The sequence below is a fragment of the Canis lupus genome, chromosome 27, assembly GCF_003254725.2.
Source record: "Canis lupus dingo isolate Sandy chromosome 27, ASM325472v2, whole genome shotgun sequence".
In the NCBI taxonomy this organism is placed as follows: domain Eukaryota; kingdom Metazoa; phylum Chordata; class Mammalia; order Carnivora; family Canidae; genus Canis; species Canis lupus.
In genome coordinates this window covers 41,525,241-41,539,988 of record NC_064269.1, presented here as the reverse complement: position 1 = coordinate 41,539,988, position 14,748 = coordinate 41,525,241, and the positions used below count along the sequence as shown (strand labels likewise).

At 43.4% G+C, this 14,748-nt stretch overlaps 1 protein-coding gene across 3 annotated transcripts in view; it reads left to right on the top strand.

Moving 5' to 3' along the window:
- Nucleotides 1-14,748, top strand: part of PRMT8 (protein arginine methyltransferase 8) — a 93,311-nt gene that overhangs the window by 32,315 nt on the left and 46,248 nt on the right. For all 3 annotated transcript variants that reach the window (XM_049102802.1, XM_049102800.1, XM_049102801.1), the window contains exon 2: nucleotides 6,201-6,386. In XM_049102802.1, the coding sequence (XP_048958759.1) occupies nucleotides 6,201-6,386 (186 nt within the window). The remainder of the gene's footprint in view (nucleotides 1-6,200; nucleotides 6,387-14,748) is intronic.

Below are 14,748 nucleotides of genomic sequence, written 5' to 3'. Positions count from 1 at the left end.
CCACTGTGTCAAGGATGGAGACAATGATGCAGGAATAGTTGCCAGCACCAGACAACAGGGCAGAGCAGAGAAGGCAGGGCTGAGTCTCTATGCTGCATAGAAGGGTGAAAATGTCTAGTGGGAAGGAACTTGTGCACAGGGAGAAAATTGGGGCTGTGATAGACACAGCTGTGTGGAGGGGCTGGGATTGTGCAGTTTGGCCTCTATCTCACACTGTAATCCTAACCCTTGTCTGCCCTCTCAGCCAATATATATACACAATATGAGTTGAAGTTTGAGGACTGCCTTTGCCCAGAGCCTCTGGTTGGCCTATGGAGAAGTCAGGGCTTCTGACTTTCCAGATAAGACCAAGTCCAAGACCCACCCCCTACATTGCTCAAGTATTTCCAGGGCACAGAGGGTAGGCAGATGTGCCAAAGCCTGGGTTTTCAGAACCCCTCCAAGAAACCTTCCATTGTGGTTGAACAAACTTTAATAGCTTCCTCAGAAACATCTGGATTCCTATACTGGTTCCAATATGCCTATGTGGGAACCTAGAGGGTTTGTATACACCTCTTTTCTTCTACAGAACCTGCACAGTGCCTTGCCACAGCTGATGTTCAGTAGGTATTGATGGAAAGAAAAGCAACACCCCAGGTAGCTGAATGCTTGGGGATCACGGGCCACTGCCATTTCCCACCCTACTCCCAGCCTCCTGGGACAAGGCACACCAATTGGCTAATGGGAAGAGTGGAAGTCTACTCTGCAAGAGGCTGAGCCAGGCTGACAGCCTTTGGGAACAGGGACTGGGCCATAGTTGCCTCTTTGTCCTTGTGATTTGACCTGTTGTTATTGAGGTGAATGAACCCTCAGTCCATTCACCCCCTAGCCTTATGAATGCAATGCATGGTACATACTTCCTAAGTTGGCAGCTGAGGAAAGAATCTCAAGGATCCCTGTGGAACAGGGAACCTTGGAATCAGAACTAAGGGGTGCAGGAGGCCCTGGGAATTCTAATTATGTATGTTGCCTGGACCAGCTAGGACTTTTTCTCTTCTTAATAGCTTTATTTTTTTAAAGATTTTATTTATTTATTTGACAGAGAGAGAGGGGGAGAGAGAGAGAGAGAATATGAATAAGCAGGGGAAGCAGCAGGTAGAGGGAGAGAGAGAAGCAGGTTACCCACTGAGTAGGGAGCCTGATGTGCGGCTTGATCCTAGGATCCTGGGTTCATGACCTGAGACAAAGGCAGAAGCTTAACCATCTGAGCCATTCAGACACTCCTTCTTAACAGCGTCTTTAAATAGAGTCAAGATTGGAGTCAGCTTCATGGATGGAGCCTTCTTCAGTGTTAGAAGTGATTGCACAGCCTCTTAATACAGTGTCCTTCTGGAAAAGTGAGGCTAGATAGAGGTTGTCTTTGTTTTGGTGCTGTTGAGTGGCCACTGGAGTGCAATGCTTGTTTTGCACGTCCTCAGAGGAGGGGCAGTCAGAACTGGAGGGATGAGGACACATCCTCCCTAAGCCTCTCCCCCCAGGTCCCCTGGTGCCTCCAACAAGCCAGAAACCTCTTCTCCCTGGTCCAACCTCATTCCCCTCTACCTCCTTTCCTGGATGTCTCTTCCAAGGAGCCCCTTAGCCTGTCTCTGAGCAGATGGTTTCCATCCAGAGTGCCAGTCTCACCTTCTTTCCAGAGGTCTGGGATCACCTTCTTCTTCTTCTTTTTTTTTTTTTTTTTTGCTAACATTATTAAGTTTTGCTCTTTTCAAAAGTAGTAGTACGTGTTAATGGCATACATTTTAGAAAGTAGCAACAAGCACAAGAAAGGAAAGAATTAACCGTTTACAATCTGACACCCTGTCATAATTGCCACCAATTCTGGTGACATCCTTGAGACTCCCCTCTTAACACAGGCATGAAAATATTTTAATTTTAAAAATATGATCATGCGGGGCAGCCCGGTGGCCCATCAGTTTAGCACCGCTTTCAGCCCAGGGTGTGATCCTAGAGACCGGGAATCGAATCCCGCATGGGGCTCCCTGCATGGAGCCTGCTTCTCCCTCTCCCTGTGTCTCTGCCTCTGTCTCTCTCTCTCTGTCTCTCATAAATAAATAAATAAATAAATAAATAAATAAATAAATAAATAAATAAATAAAATCTAAAGAAAAATGTGATCATGCTGTCTATTCTTCTCCCACTTTTTCTCCTCAACCCACAGTTTATAGTGATCATATTTTTTTTTATTAAACACTCTTCCACAACATCATAAGTGGTTATATAGCATTCTGTTACATGGATGTACCCTAGTTTACATAATCAATTTTGTTTCGTGGAACCTCTAGGTTGACTCCTATTTTTACATTGTCTGCCATGATTCTTTCCTCAGGCTGAATTCTAAAAAAAGTAATTATTGGGTTTAAAGATTTGTGCTTTTAAAGACTTTTAATGCATTTTTATCAAACTGCCTTCCAGAAAAAATCCTTGTTAGAACTATATACAAGTACCTCTTTTTCTGTAGCCCTTACAAATGCAGTGCGTTCATAGTTGTGGGAGGAGTCAGGCTTATTTGGTAATTAAAAATGATAATTTTTGTCATATTTTGAAGCTATCTGGTTTCCAGAGGCCAAATATGTTTGCCACACATTCATTTGCCATTTGCGTTTATTTTCATGTGAATTGACCATAAGATCCTTTGTCCAATGCTAAGTGGGGGATGCTTGCTTTCCTCTCATTGATTTATAAGAGCTTTCTGCATATTAAGGATATTTACTTTTATCCATCTATGTTAGAAATGTACTTCTCAGTTTATAATTTGCCTTTCAATTCTATTTATGTTATTTGTTGACTGAGATTGCACTACTTTCTGCTTGCTAGACATCTTTTCTTATATGACTCAGTGATGTTTCAAACTTCACAAATCCAAGTGGAAATTCATTATTCCCTCCTCTCACCCCACCTGCTCATCCTGCTGACTTGCTTATTCCTATTAATATCAGCACAGTTTTCCTGGTCATCCAGGCTTAAAGTGTTGAGGTCATCTTGGGTTCCAATCTTTCTCTTTTCCTCTATATCCTGTTAGTTGCCAACAAGTAGGCAATCTCTATGGAGATTTGATTTCTACAGTTTCTCTGGCAGGTGGGCCACAATGTAGTTCTGTAATTCTCTGGCAGGAGAATGGTAGTTCCTGTTCTCTATTTCTTGACTGGACCTTGGAAATGGCCTCATAAGTTCATACCTTGGTTCCCCTACCCCAGTCCCTTGACTTGTCATTTCTCCTCCTTGCCCCTCCTGCACATCACCACCACATTAATCTTCCTAAAACAGAGCTCAAGCATGGGACTCTGGTTACAAACCACCAACAGCTCCCCATTGTCGTGTATTTAATTACAACCTTTTAGCCTGGCCTTAATTTCCATTCAGTGGAATCTCCCACTATCTGGGCCAAGTTACTCCTCAAACAAGCTCACAGCTTTCCTGCCTGCCCCTTTACCTTGTTGCTCCAGCCATCCCCTCCTAGAATTCCCTCCCACCATTTCCACCTACTAAAAATCCATTCAGAAAGCTCCCCACCTACCCCACTGCCAGCTGTCTCAAGCTTTTCTGATTCTTTAAAGGGCTTTCTCTTTGAAACCTCCAGAACAATTTGCTCGAGCTTCTCTTGTAAAACAAATCCTATTCCATCATCCAAGTAGAGACTTTTAAGGTTTACATTCCAACCAGTAAGGAAAGTCCTTTGAGGGCACTCTTCTATGTCTCCATTCTTCCACAGAACCTGCACAGTGCCTTGCCACAGCTGATGTTCAGTAGATATTGATGGAATGAAAAGCAACACCCTAGGTAGCTGAACACCTGGACATCATGGGCTACAGCCATTTCGCACCCTACTCCCAGCCTCCTGGGACAGGACACACTTAATTAGCTAATGGGCAGAGTGTTAGTCCCCTCTGCCAGAGGCTGAGCCAGACTAACAGCCTTTGGGACCAGGGACTGGGCCACAGTCACCTCTTTGTCTTCATGGTTTGACTTGTGGTTATTGAGGTAAATGGCCCCCTAAATCCACTTAACCCTTTGCCTCATGATTGCAATGCATGGTACATGGTAGATACTTTGTAAGTTGGCAGCTGAGAAAGGAATCTCAGAGACCTTGTAAGAAAGAAACCTTGGAATCAGATTGAATGGCAGCTAAGGAGTGCAGGAGGCTTCTGTGACCCTGACGATGCATGCTGCCTGACTTTTTCTCCCTTTAATATATTTAAATAGAGTCAAGATTGGGGTCAGCTTTATGCATGGAGCCTTCTTTAGCTTTAGAGGTGACTCTGCAGCCAGCATGGGAGTATGCAATTGACACAGTCTATTTTTAGCCTCCCAGAGACCGTGACCAACATCCCAAGCTGAGGGTGGGCACACCTGCTGCATTCTAATAAGGCAGCCCCAATTGCCTCTGCCAGCCAGCCAGGATCTCGCCGACCTTAAATCTGATGTTGCTAAACTGGGAAGTCTGCTTATTTCCCAGAGGCTGTAGCCTAGATACACCAGGAAAATGGGACCATCACACTCTCCTGAGCTCCGTCCCCTCTAGCCCAGGACACAGGGCAGTTTGGGGACTGTACACACAGCACAATGGAGAGATGGAATCGCTTGAGGTTCTCGATCTTGCTCTGTCCTAGGGCTTCCCTATTTGCCTTGTTGGGAAGGAGGTTAATAAGTCTGAGCTGATTCAAGCTTACAAATGAGAAAATAGAGGCATGAAACAGAGACATGTTTATGTAATTGGAATAATCATGATAATGGTAATAATAATATTAGGGCTTACTATTACCAGGTGCTGTTCTAAATGCTTCACATATATGGACTCACCCAAACTTCTTAACTGCTCTCTCAGAGGGGTTTGATTATGAAGTCTATTTTATGGAGGGGGGAGACTGAGACACATGAAGAGAAATGACTTCTGAAGGTCATTTGTCAGCGACTAAGTAGCAGGGTTGTGTTTCAAAGCCAGGCAGTGTGGCCTCAGGATTTACACTTTACACCGTAACACCTGCCTTTCAATATCTATTTCTAATTTTACTAGAGGCAGATGGATCCAGGAGTCCCGAAGGACTGGATAATACTGCTTCTCTATATTTTACATTTCTTCCCTGCTTTGAGGCTTCTACTGTGCTGTGCACACCTGGATTCCTACGCTCTAGGGAAAGAAATTTCTTCTCCTGGGATGACTACATGTCTGCAGTCAAGCCGAACTTTTTGGGCCACAAAACTCTCTGAACTTCCTCTCCTTCTCCCTCCTCCTTTAGCCTGTGAAGGAGGAGAGGCTGTCCAGTGACGGGCAGCAGTAGTGGGGTGTAGAGAGGGGCAGGATTAGGAACTCAGAAAGAGCAGTGCTTGATCAGGTGCAGGCAGGAGGCCACACCATCAGCGTGAGTATTCAAAGTTCAGAGTAAACTTCTGCGGAAGTTCCGAGTACAGTTCACAGAAATCAGTAGGGAAGACAACAAGTGTGAGGCCCCAGAACCTAAGAGGCCTACATTTTGGGGGGATAAGTGCTGCCTGCTAGAGAGAAGCCCAGGGACTCAATCTTCCTAAGGGTGCAGGTGGGATTCAGTTTAACAAATAACTATTATGTGCTAGGCCCTTTTTTAAGCACTTCACAAACCAACTATCTGATCCTCAGGATGACTCTAGGACGATGGAATAATTTTATTCCCATTTGAGGGATGGTGAAAGCAAGGCACTGAGTGGTTAATAAGTTTGCCCAAGGTTGGTTGCATAGCTCCTAAGTGGCAGAGCTCGGGTTCCAGTTTTGGCAGACTGGCTCTGGAATCTATACTCCAGCCACCATGCTATGTGATGCTATACATCTCTTCCTTTTCTATAGTGAATAGTGTTCACTATTTGCCTATAAGTTCACTATTTACCTATTGTCTTCATTTAACAGATATGGAAACTGAGGCCTAGACTGGCTCAGATCACCTGACTAGTAAGTGATAGAATTGGGTTAAATTGAGGTCTTTTTGGCTCCTCAGTAGCATGGCACCTCTCCACAAATCATAGTCATCAGTCGGCATCCCAAAAAGCTGGAAGAGTCCATCTGCCCCTTAGGAGTGACTGCTGTGGCCGACTGGAGCCTCAGGGCTCAGGGAAGGGAAGGAAGGAGGGGCATCACCTCAGAGGGCAGGACCTTGTTGCAACTGTTGACACTAGGTCCCTTCTCTTCCCCTCAGGTGAGCAGTTCCCCCCCGCAACCCCCTCAACCCGTCGTCCCAACCAAGCCTGTGCAATGTGTCCATCATGTGTCCACTCAACCCAGCTGCCCAGGACGGGGTAAGATGTCCAAGCTGCTGAACCCAGAGGAGATGACCTCGAGAGATTATTACTTCGACTCCTATGCCCACTTTGGGATCCATGAGGTAAAACATGTTGAGCTTGGCCCTGCTGTTTCACCGCTGTTTTCTGAGGCAGCATAATGTGTTCAACTGTCTACTGTCATAAAGTGGGGTTTCCCAGTGGTCCAAGGCCCCTGGCCCTCCCTGCCTCCTGTGAGTCTCTCTGGGAGAGGGTCAGGGCCAGGCTCACAGCAGGTGAGTAGCTGGAAGCATATGTCTGTGTGTTTCCCAGCCAGACAGCAAGGGGCCTTAGGGTTTCTTTGTTTTATGGTCCAACACCTGTGTCTCTTCTTGACCTTAAGTCCAGGTGATCCAGGTGGACCAGGTGTCTTTGCTGTAGGTGCCTGCTCAAGGAGCTCAGATGCTTTGTAGCTTGAGTCCTGAGGCCGAGGACACCTTCCAGAGGCCATGCTGTCTGGTCTTCAGGGAGGCATGAACATGAACCCTTAGGTCCTAGGCCAATGAGCACCTCCAGGGGAAGAAATGCAGCAAGCTCCCTCAATGACCTGGCCCAGGTCTGCCACCCTGATTGATTCTCAGGAAGTTCTTATGTCTAAATAATTGTCTTGTACCATAGCAGGGAAGATTTATGTTCATTGTAGAACAGAACAGAGCTTCCCTACAGCCAGGAAAACTCCACCCCCATCACCTCCAGCATTTTCTCCAGCCACCCAGATTGGGGAATGCTTCCTCATTAGCTGGGTGCTTACGCAATGCCAGGCACTTCTCTAAGCACATTATATGTATCATTCTACTAAATCCTCCTAAGAACCATATGAAGAAAATATTTCTATTATCCCCTCAAAGTATGAAGAAATATTGAAAAAAGGAACAAAGCCTTTCTGGCTTTGCAAATGCATTTTCAAAATAAGTCTCAAAGTTCCCCCTTTCAATTAGCTGCTTCTGTAAACCCTTCCTGTAACAGAATGGTGACACTGTCACTGCCAGAAGAGTTTTAAAAAATAATAGCCAGCGTTTTTTTTTCCTTTTGGTTTTTTGAGTGCTTGCATGCTGGGTGTCATTCCAAGATTTTACATGATTGGCTCATTTATTCCTCAGGTCAACCGTATGAAGTTGGTCTTTTTTTTTTTTTTTTTTTTTAAAGATTTTATTTATTTATTCATGATAGTCACAGAGAGAGAGAGAGGCAGAGAGACACAGGCAGAGGGAGAAGCAGGCTCCATGCACTGGGAGCCCGACGTGGGATTCGATCCCAGGTCTCCAGGATCGCGCCCTGGGCCAAAGGCAGGCGCTAAACCGCTGCGCCACCCAGGGATCCCTATGAAGTTGGTCTTAATATTATTTTGTCCCCAATTTTATTTATGATTATTTGTTTTTAAACAAGACAAATCTGTATTATTTAGTAATTACTCTTTTTGTTTCTGTTTTGATTTCATATATTTCTTTTTCTAAAAAAGCATATGGTCCTCTATGCCATCCACCCACCTATATAAAAGTAATACAAATTTATTATAATGAACTTATGGAATACAAGATTATTTGTTCCCACTTTTTACATGAGGATGTGAGATCATAAGAATGCAGATCAACTTTAATTCATTGCTTCTTTTGCATACAAGGTCACACGCTAATAAATGGCAGAGCTAGGAATGAAACCTTCACATTTGGGGCCCAGAGGCTCCATTCCTAACTACCATGCCATATACACTTTAAACCAGGTCTTTCTTTCTTTCTGGAAACGTTGACTGTGTTCCTGCTTGTTCCTTTGCAATTCTATACGGAGATAGAGAGTGAAGGAAGGATCCCTCGGTTAATTCTAGACCTGAGGGCTCATTCACTCCCAGGAGACTCAAGGTTTGGTCCCCCAAGAACTACTATCCACATAAAAGTGTTAGGCCTGGATCTGCTGGGGAAGAAGGTAAGGTCCTGTATTTGTTCTGGGGGTCCTGGCCCAGGAGGGCCTGGGCAGCTGGGCTTGCTGTTTGTTCTTGGTGGCTCAGATGTCATCTTACTGCAGATAACTGATCTAACTGTACCTTTCCTGATCCTGCTCTCCATGGGAGCGGGCGCTGGGGTGAGGTGATGCACTGAGCCCTGTCTTGGGCCTGTGAGAGGTTCTGGGAGGCAGAAAGGACATCTTCAAGAACTCATCTTGTCCCTAATTAGAGGACACGTCATCCATGTGACAAATTTGAAGAGGCATGTGGTTCTGGGCACCTATTTCAAGGTAGATTCCTAGGAAGAGATGCTAATTTCCCCCGAAATGCCTCCCCTTGCGCTTGCCTGAAATCCCTCCTCAAAAAACCAACCAATCATGATGCCTATCCTTCCCTAGTCTTTAAGCTCCACTCCCCCAATGGAGCCTCCTGTGATTGACCCCTGGGACACCTCCTTCTGAATGACTAAGTTCCTGCTGGTCCACATCTTTGGCTCCTACGATGTGCTCTTCTGTGCTATGATTAACCTCTATAATTCCCAGGACTTGGTTCCCCCACCTCTAACCCTAACCCAGGGCTTGACACCTGGCTGATTTGTAAAGGTTTGTTGACATGGCTGCTAATCTGATCACTTAGGTGATGCCTGGTCAGCACGTGACTGGGCATCTGGGAGTGTGTGATCTCTAGTGGAGGAAGAAACCAAGAGCCATCAAATAAATACTGGACCAGCTTCCCTCCATTTTATGTTCTGATAGAAAACCCAAGCTTGTACATGAACATATATAAATTATAGTGCAGATTAAACTAATAAACATGGAGCAAATTATCCTCCAGTCACACATAACATTTCTCTCCTTAGTAACCTGCCCTGGAATAGTTTTAGCAACACTTTGCACCTGGAAGTACTTCTGATCACCTAGCTTAAATCACTCCTGCTACTGTAGGCCATCTATCGCTAGATCTGGCTTCTGGGGAAATGCATAGGTCTTCAGTGTAGAGGTGGCTACCTAGTCTTCCTGCACCCTTGAGGTTTCCTTCAACCCTATTTGGTCTCCAAGATCATCTGGTATAAAAAAAAGTTAGGAGGGCATGTGGATAGACTCTGAACACTGTTTTTTGCAGAGACAGGGCCTGCTCATTTCTCATTATCAAACACCAGCAATCTCCATTCTGTGCCAGACAGCTTGCGGCGATACCTTTGCCTCCTCAGTCTGGACAAGACCCATACCTCACCATCCAGAGCTGAGCTGGCCACTTGACAGTCTTGTCCCACCATTAACAAAATGCTCACAGGGGCAAGCAGCAGCACCACCAACTTGCTGATTAATAGTGATCAGTGAATGTTTAGGAAACATGGTGAGGGATGGTTTTGGTTTTATTAGTCTGTAAATACAAACAAGAAGTGTTGAGTTTGAGGGATGGCGCTGCTGGGGGCTGGAGAGCACAGTAAGAGGTGATTCTGGACACTTCTATTCTTCTATCCTGTGGCCAAGACCATGGTGTTGTTACAAGGCAATTCTGAGAGGAATGGAGTCTTGAATAGGAGAGGAAAGGACAGATGTGTGCTTACTGGCTTCTGCTCAGAGGGGAGGAGGCCAGATCCATGACCTCCCAAATCCCAGCTGTGAATTCCAAGTGTCTTTGACAGTTGGTCCCTGGGCTTGGTTCCTCAGCAGCCAGAAGAATCCCTGCCAGTGGGGCCATGTTCCCAGCCCCCCAGTCCTGGCCACCCATCTCACTCCCAGCTAGCTCTCTTCTTGACAATCTTGCTGCAGGTTCTTTTGAAATAGATTCTTCAGGGCCTCATTTCCCAGCAATTAGTCAATGTGCTGTCATGTGTTTAATAGGCAGGGAAGCTGGGAGACAAAGGCATCCACAGCTGGGGGCTGGGAATTGTTTTCAACAAAGAGTGACATACTCTTGTCTGAAATGTCTGGAGACTTATTTGGCTTTTCTCTACTAGGGATGCTTAAAGTAAGGAGGGAGGAAGGGGAGAGAGCTTCTCTTTTGGTGAGGTGCAAGGTATTTCCTTGCTAAGTCACAACTCTTCTCCCAGAATTTATACCTTTGGACCTAACTCCTGTGGTCTGGAGCCTTAGAGGAAAGAAGGGGTCAAAGAAATAACAGAAGGCATTGAATTAAAAACAGGCATCGGGAGCTCCCCTTTAGCAACAACAGAATCTGCGGAGGCACCGGGCCAATCTAATTTCATCAAGACAGGCAGTAAAGACTTCCAACTATGGCTATGGCTGACATATCTCCAAAAACTTTGCCACTATTTTGCCTCCATTCCTCAGTTATTTTCTCACCTTCAACTGTTTTCTTGCATGGATGAAAATAGTGACAGTTGTCACAAAGAGCCAGAGCTAACGTTTTTTGTAACACTTACTACATTTATTTAATCATCACCGGAACTCTACGAAGTAGGTACTGTTATCAGTCCATTTTCCAGAAGGTGAAATAGACACACAGAGGCTAAATGATACTCTAGGTTAAAGACCTCAAAAGTATGGGAGCTGTGATTTGAAAAATACAGGTGGATCAATTTCTAAAACTGATAACAATAGCAAACCAGCAACCCTCTGTATTGATTTTTCTCAAGCAATAAAATGATATCTGGAACAGCCATCATAATTGGAATCACCACCTGATTATGTTTATGATAATTTATGGTCATTCTCCAAGATCCATCTCTGTCTTCTCACAGGCAAACAGGCCACTTGAATCGGGACGTGGGTGTCCTGGAATTAGTGTCAGTTCAGAATGGGTGTCCAACAATCCTCAAAAATGTGTTTATTTTCTTTTCTCCCATATAGTCACACAGTAATGTGGTAATGGCTGCAGGTCCTCTTGGTGAAGACTGGGAGAAAAATGAACAATCCATTTTTGGCAATGTAACAGGGTTTTCTTTACAGAACATGGCTTTTCCTTCATCAAGGGGTCTGGCCCTGTTAAAGTGGCTCACATCTAGGAATCAACTGAGCAGCGTGACTCTCGATTTGGTGATTCAACTAGATCTCTGTTCAGTATACTTATAATTTTTCTGTGTAAACAGATCAAGTAAGAATTCAGTATGCTTCCCAGCTATTTCTTTTCTAGAGACTCTACGATCTCTTTTCTAGAGACCTATGGCCAACACCAAGTCTGCAAGTCAGACTGTTCTAAATACCGCTCTGGCTCCCAACACCTTTGCAGTAACCACATCCACCTAATATATGGTGATGAAGTGTTGTCATTTGACCTGTGCCTCTGCAGAATCCCAGTTTGATATTATTTCCATTGCACTTAGGGATCTCAGTTTGATGGCAGCAGTTCCCACTGTAATTTCTGACCTATAGAGAAGAGCAACCACAGAGCTCTTCAAGGATGCTGGGCTCCCCTTGCACACTTACTTTTCACAGCCGTGGTGAAAGGTCTGTTCTCTGATATTGGTGAGTAGTTCTCAAATGACAAATGCGCTCCAACATTCCAATCTTCTAAGTCTTTGGATACCTTTGTCTTCAGCATACCAAGGAAGTTCTAGCATTTCAACTTCATTTAGTGGGGGCTAACCTTGGGTCCATGTTTCAGCTACCCAACCAAACCAACTGTTAGAGGCCTTCTAAGCCTCTAAGAAAAAAGTGAATCCAGAAGCTCTGCTTAGTAAGCCCATATCAATAAACTTGGCCCCATCCAACTTTACATTCCTTCTATGCTAATCCCACATCCCCATACATATTCCCCAGGATTCGATCTATATAAATCTATATAAATGGGAAATATCCTGTAGTCCTTGTGATGTGACAGCTTATGAGTCATATTTTATACCTCACCCTTTGGGGTCTGTTTGAGTTGAATTTAGTTATAGGTCTAGCAGCAAAGAGAGCAGGGTTAGGTCCTGAGGAGAATCAGCAGTACTTGCAAGCAGCTATCTCAATGGAGGCCAATATGATTCTTCAGGAAAAGGAAAACTAAATCCCTCAGACAGGGGTAGAAGATGCTTCTACTGGCAAAGAAGATTCTGTAATTTAGGAACTTGAGGTCCCACCTTCATTATATGTTACCTATATGTTTCCATGCCAATTTTCAAGATGCTGTTTTTTTCTCAACAGCTGCCTCAGCTTTAACAAAAGAGGCCTTACAAGGATGGTAATGCAATTTGTGTAGTAATTCAGGCATTTGCAAGACTAGACTTTGGATTTGGTTTCTGGAAAGCCTGACTCTATACCTACAGGAAATGTTTTTGTTTGTATGTTTGTTTTCTCCAGAGAAATCAAAGAAGCTTTTGGTTGCTATATGCAGATCTTGAGCTGGGAATTTAAATTCCTAAGGTTATTTTCTTTCTCCAAGTTTTTTAGAATAGTTGGTAGCAACCAACCAAGTAACCCACCCATTATACTTCTTGTGTTGACTAAAATATTCTAAGGTAGCAAATACTTGATCATCCAGAATCTGGTTTTCCATAGATACTTTATTAAAAGTAACTAAAGTAATATTTGACTCCTTTGCCATTTCATGCTACTAACCAGCAATGTCCTCCTATGAATAGCAATAGAGTCATTAGAGCCTTTAATTCTAATCAGATTCCAGAAAACTCAAAATCAATTCAGGGAATATATCCTTATATTCTCAGTATCAAATTCTGTATCAGTCAGCGTTCAACCATGAAAGTAGATTCAGTAGAATGGATATATAGATATAACCGTACAGAGAATTAGCTTATGTAATTGTGTAAGGCTGTTGTCTCCATGTCTGATACCAGAACTTGAAGTCCACAGGGCAGGTAGTCAGAAAGGAATATGAATGTAAATATTGGGGAATCAGGAGTAGCTAGAACCAATAAGCACAAGCTTGAACCCTATGTGGACAGACTGGAAGACATGCCCATTCTATTGCCTTTGACTTTGGTGGTAAGCATATTCTATAGAGGCTGGGTGTTTCACCATGGAGCTAAACATACATAACCAGCCCAGGAGACAGAGAAACAGAAGAAGGCCCAGCTGCCGCTTCATGTCAACAAAGTGAGTCAACATATTGTCAATGACAGGTGGGCACATTGTCAATGACAGGAAAGAGTCCTGCCTCCTTTTTACCTTCCAAATCTCACAAGAATCTCCTCTGTGGCCCACTTTAACTGGTAACATAGTAGAAAGAGAATTCTGGGAAATGTGCATAGCCTGGCCAAGGTGACACATTACAAAGCTTAAAAAACATGAAGCAAAGTCTATAGAAATAGAAGGAGAAAAATACAAATCCCTAACTATGGTTAAATTTTTAAAAATACTTCTCTTTTGATAATTGATAGAACAAATATACACAAGATTAGTAAAATGTGGAAATTTGAATGATACAACCAAATAACCTGATCTAATAGGCTTTTGCAAATATTGGCTCCCCAAAGTAAAAGAATAGACATTCCTTTTAAGAACACATTGAAATATTCACTAAGCTAGATCATATGCCAGGCCATAAACAAACCTCAATACATTTCAAAAGACTGAAATCATGCAGACTATGTGATTTTGATCATAATGAAATTAAAAGTAGAAACCAAAACCAATAAATTATGTAGAAAATCTCTAAATATTTGGAAATTGAGCAGCACTGAAACAGGGTCAGAGAAGAAATAACAAAAGAAATTAGAAAATATTGCACACTGAATGATAGTGAAAACACAATGCTGTGAGCTGAATGTTTGTGTCTCTCTCAGCATTCATATATTGAAATCTTAACTCCCAGTATATTGGTATCCGAAGGTAGGGCCTTGGGGAGGTTAGTAGGTCATGAAACTGGAACCCTCACGAATGGGATTAGTATCCTAAGAGGAGACATGACACAAGAGTCCCAATAAGTGAAAGAAGGCAAGAGAGTGAGGTCAGAGTCAGAGAGAGAGATTTAAAGACAATGGAGACAGATGTTACAGTGATGCAGTTGCTGGCTTTGAAGGTGCAAGGAGCCATGAGCCAAGGAATGCAGATAGCGTCAAGGAGCTGTAAAAGGCAAGGGGATGGATTTTGTATGAGATCTTCCAGAAGGAACACAGCCCTGCCAAGACCTGATTTTAGGTCTATGAGACCTGGATGAGACTTCTGACCTCCAGACTGTGTGCTAACATCTATATTGTTTTAAATCACTAGGTTTTTTTGTAATTTGTTGCAGCAGCAATAGAAAGTAACAGTCTCCTAAAAATTCTGCTAAAGTTATTTTTTGTTTTTCCCCATATTTAAATATTTATTTAATCTTTATTTTTTTAAAAATATTTAACCTTTAAGTAATGTTCTATGTCCTGTGAGGTTATGGTTCGGCCAACATTTTCTCACAAATCGTTAGGCACTGCAGTATCATTTATTAGATAATCTATCTTTCTCTCAGCAAAATAAATTTATAATGTATTCTGGAATCTTGAAAAAATAAAAAGAGATACGAGGGCTTGGCTTTTCACTCTGTTCTCCACCACATGAGAATACAAGGAAAATATGACCATCTGCAAACCATGAAGCAGGGCCTCA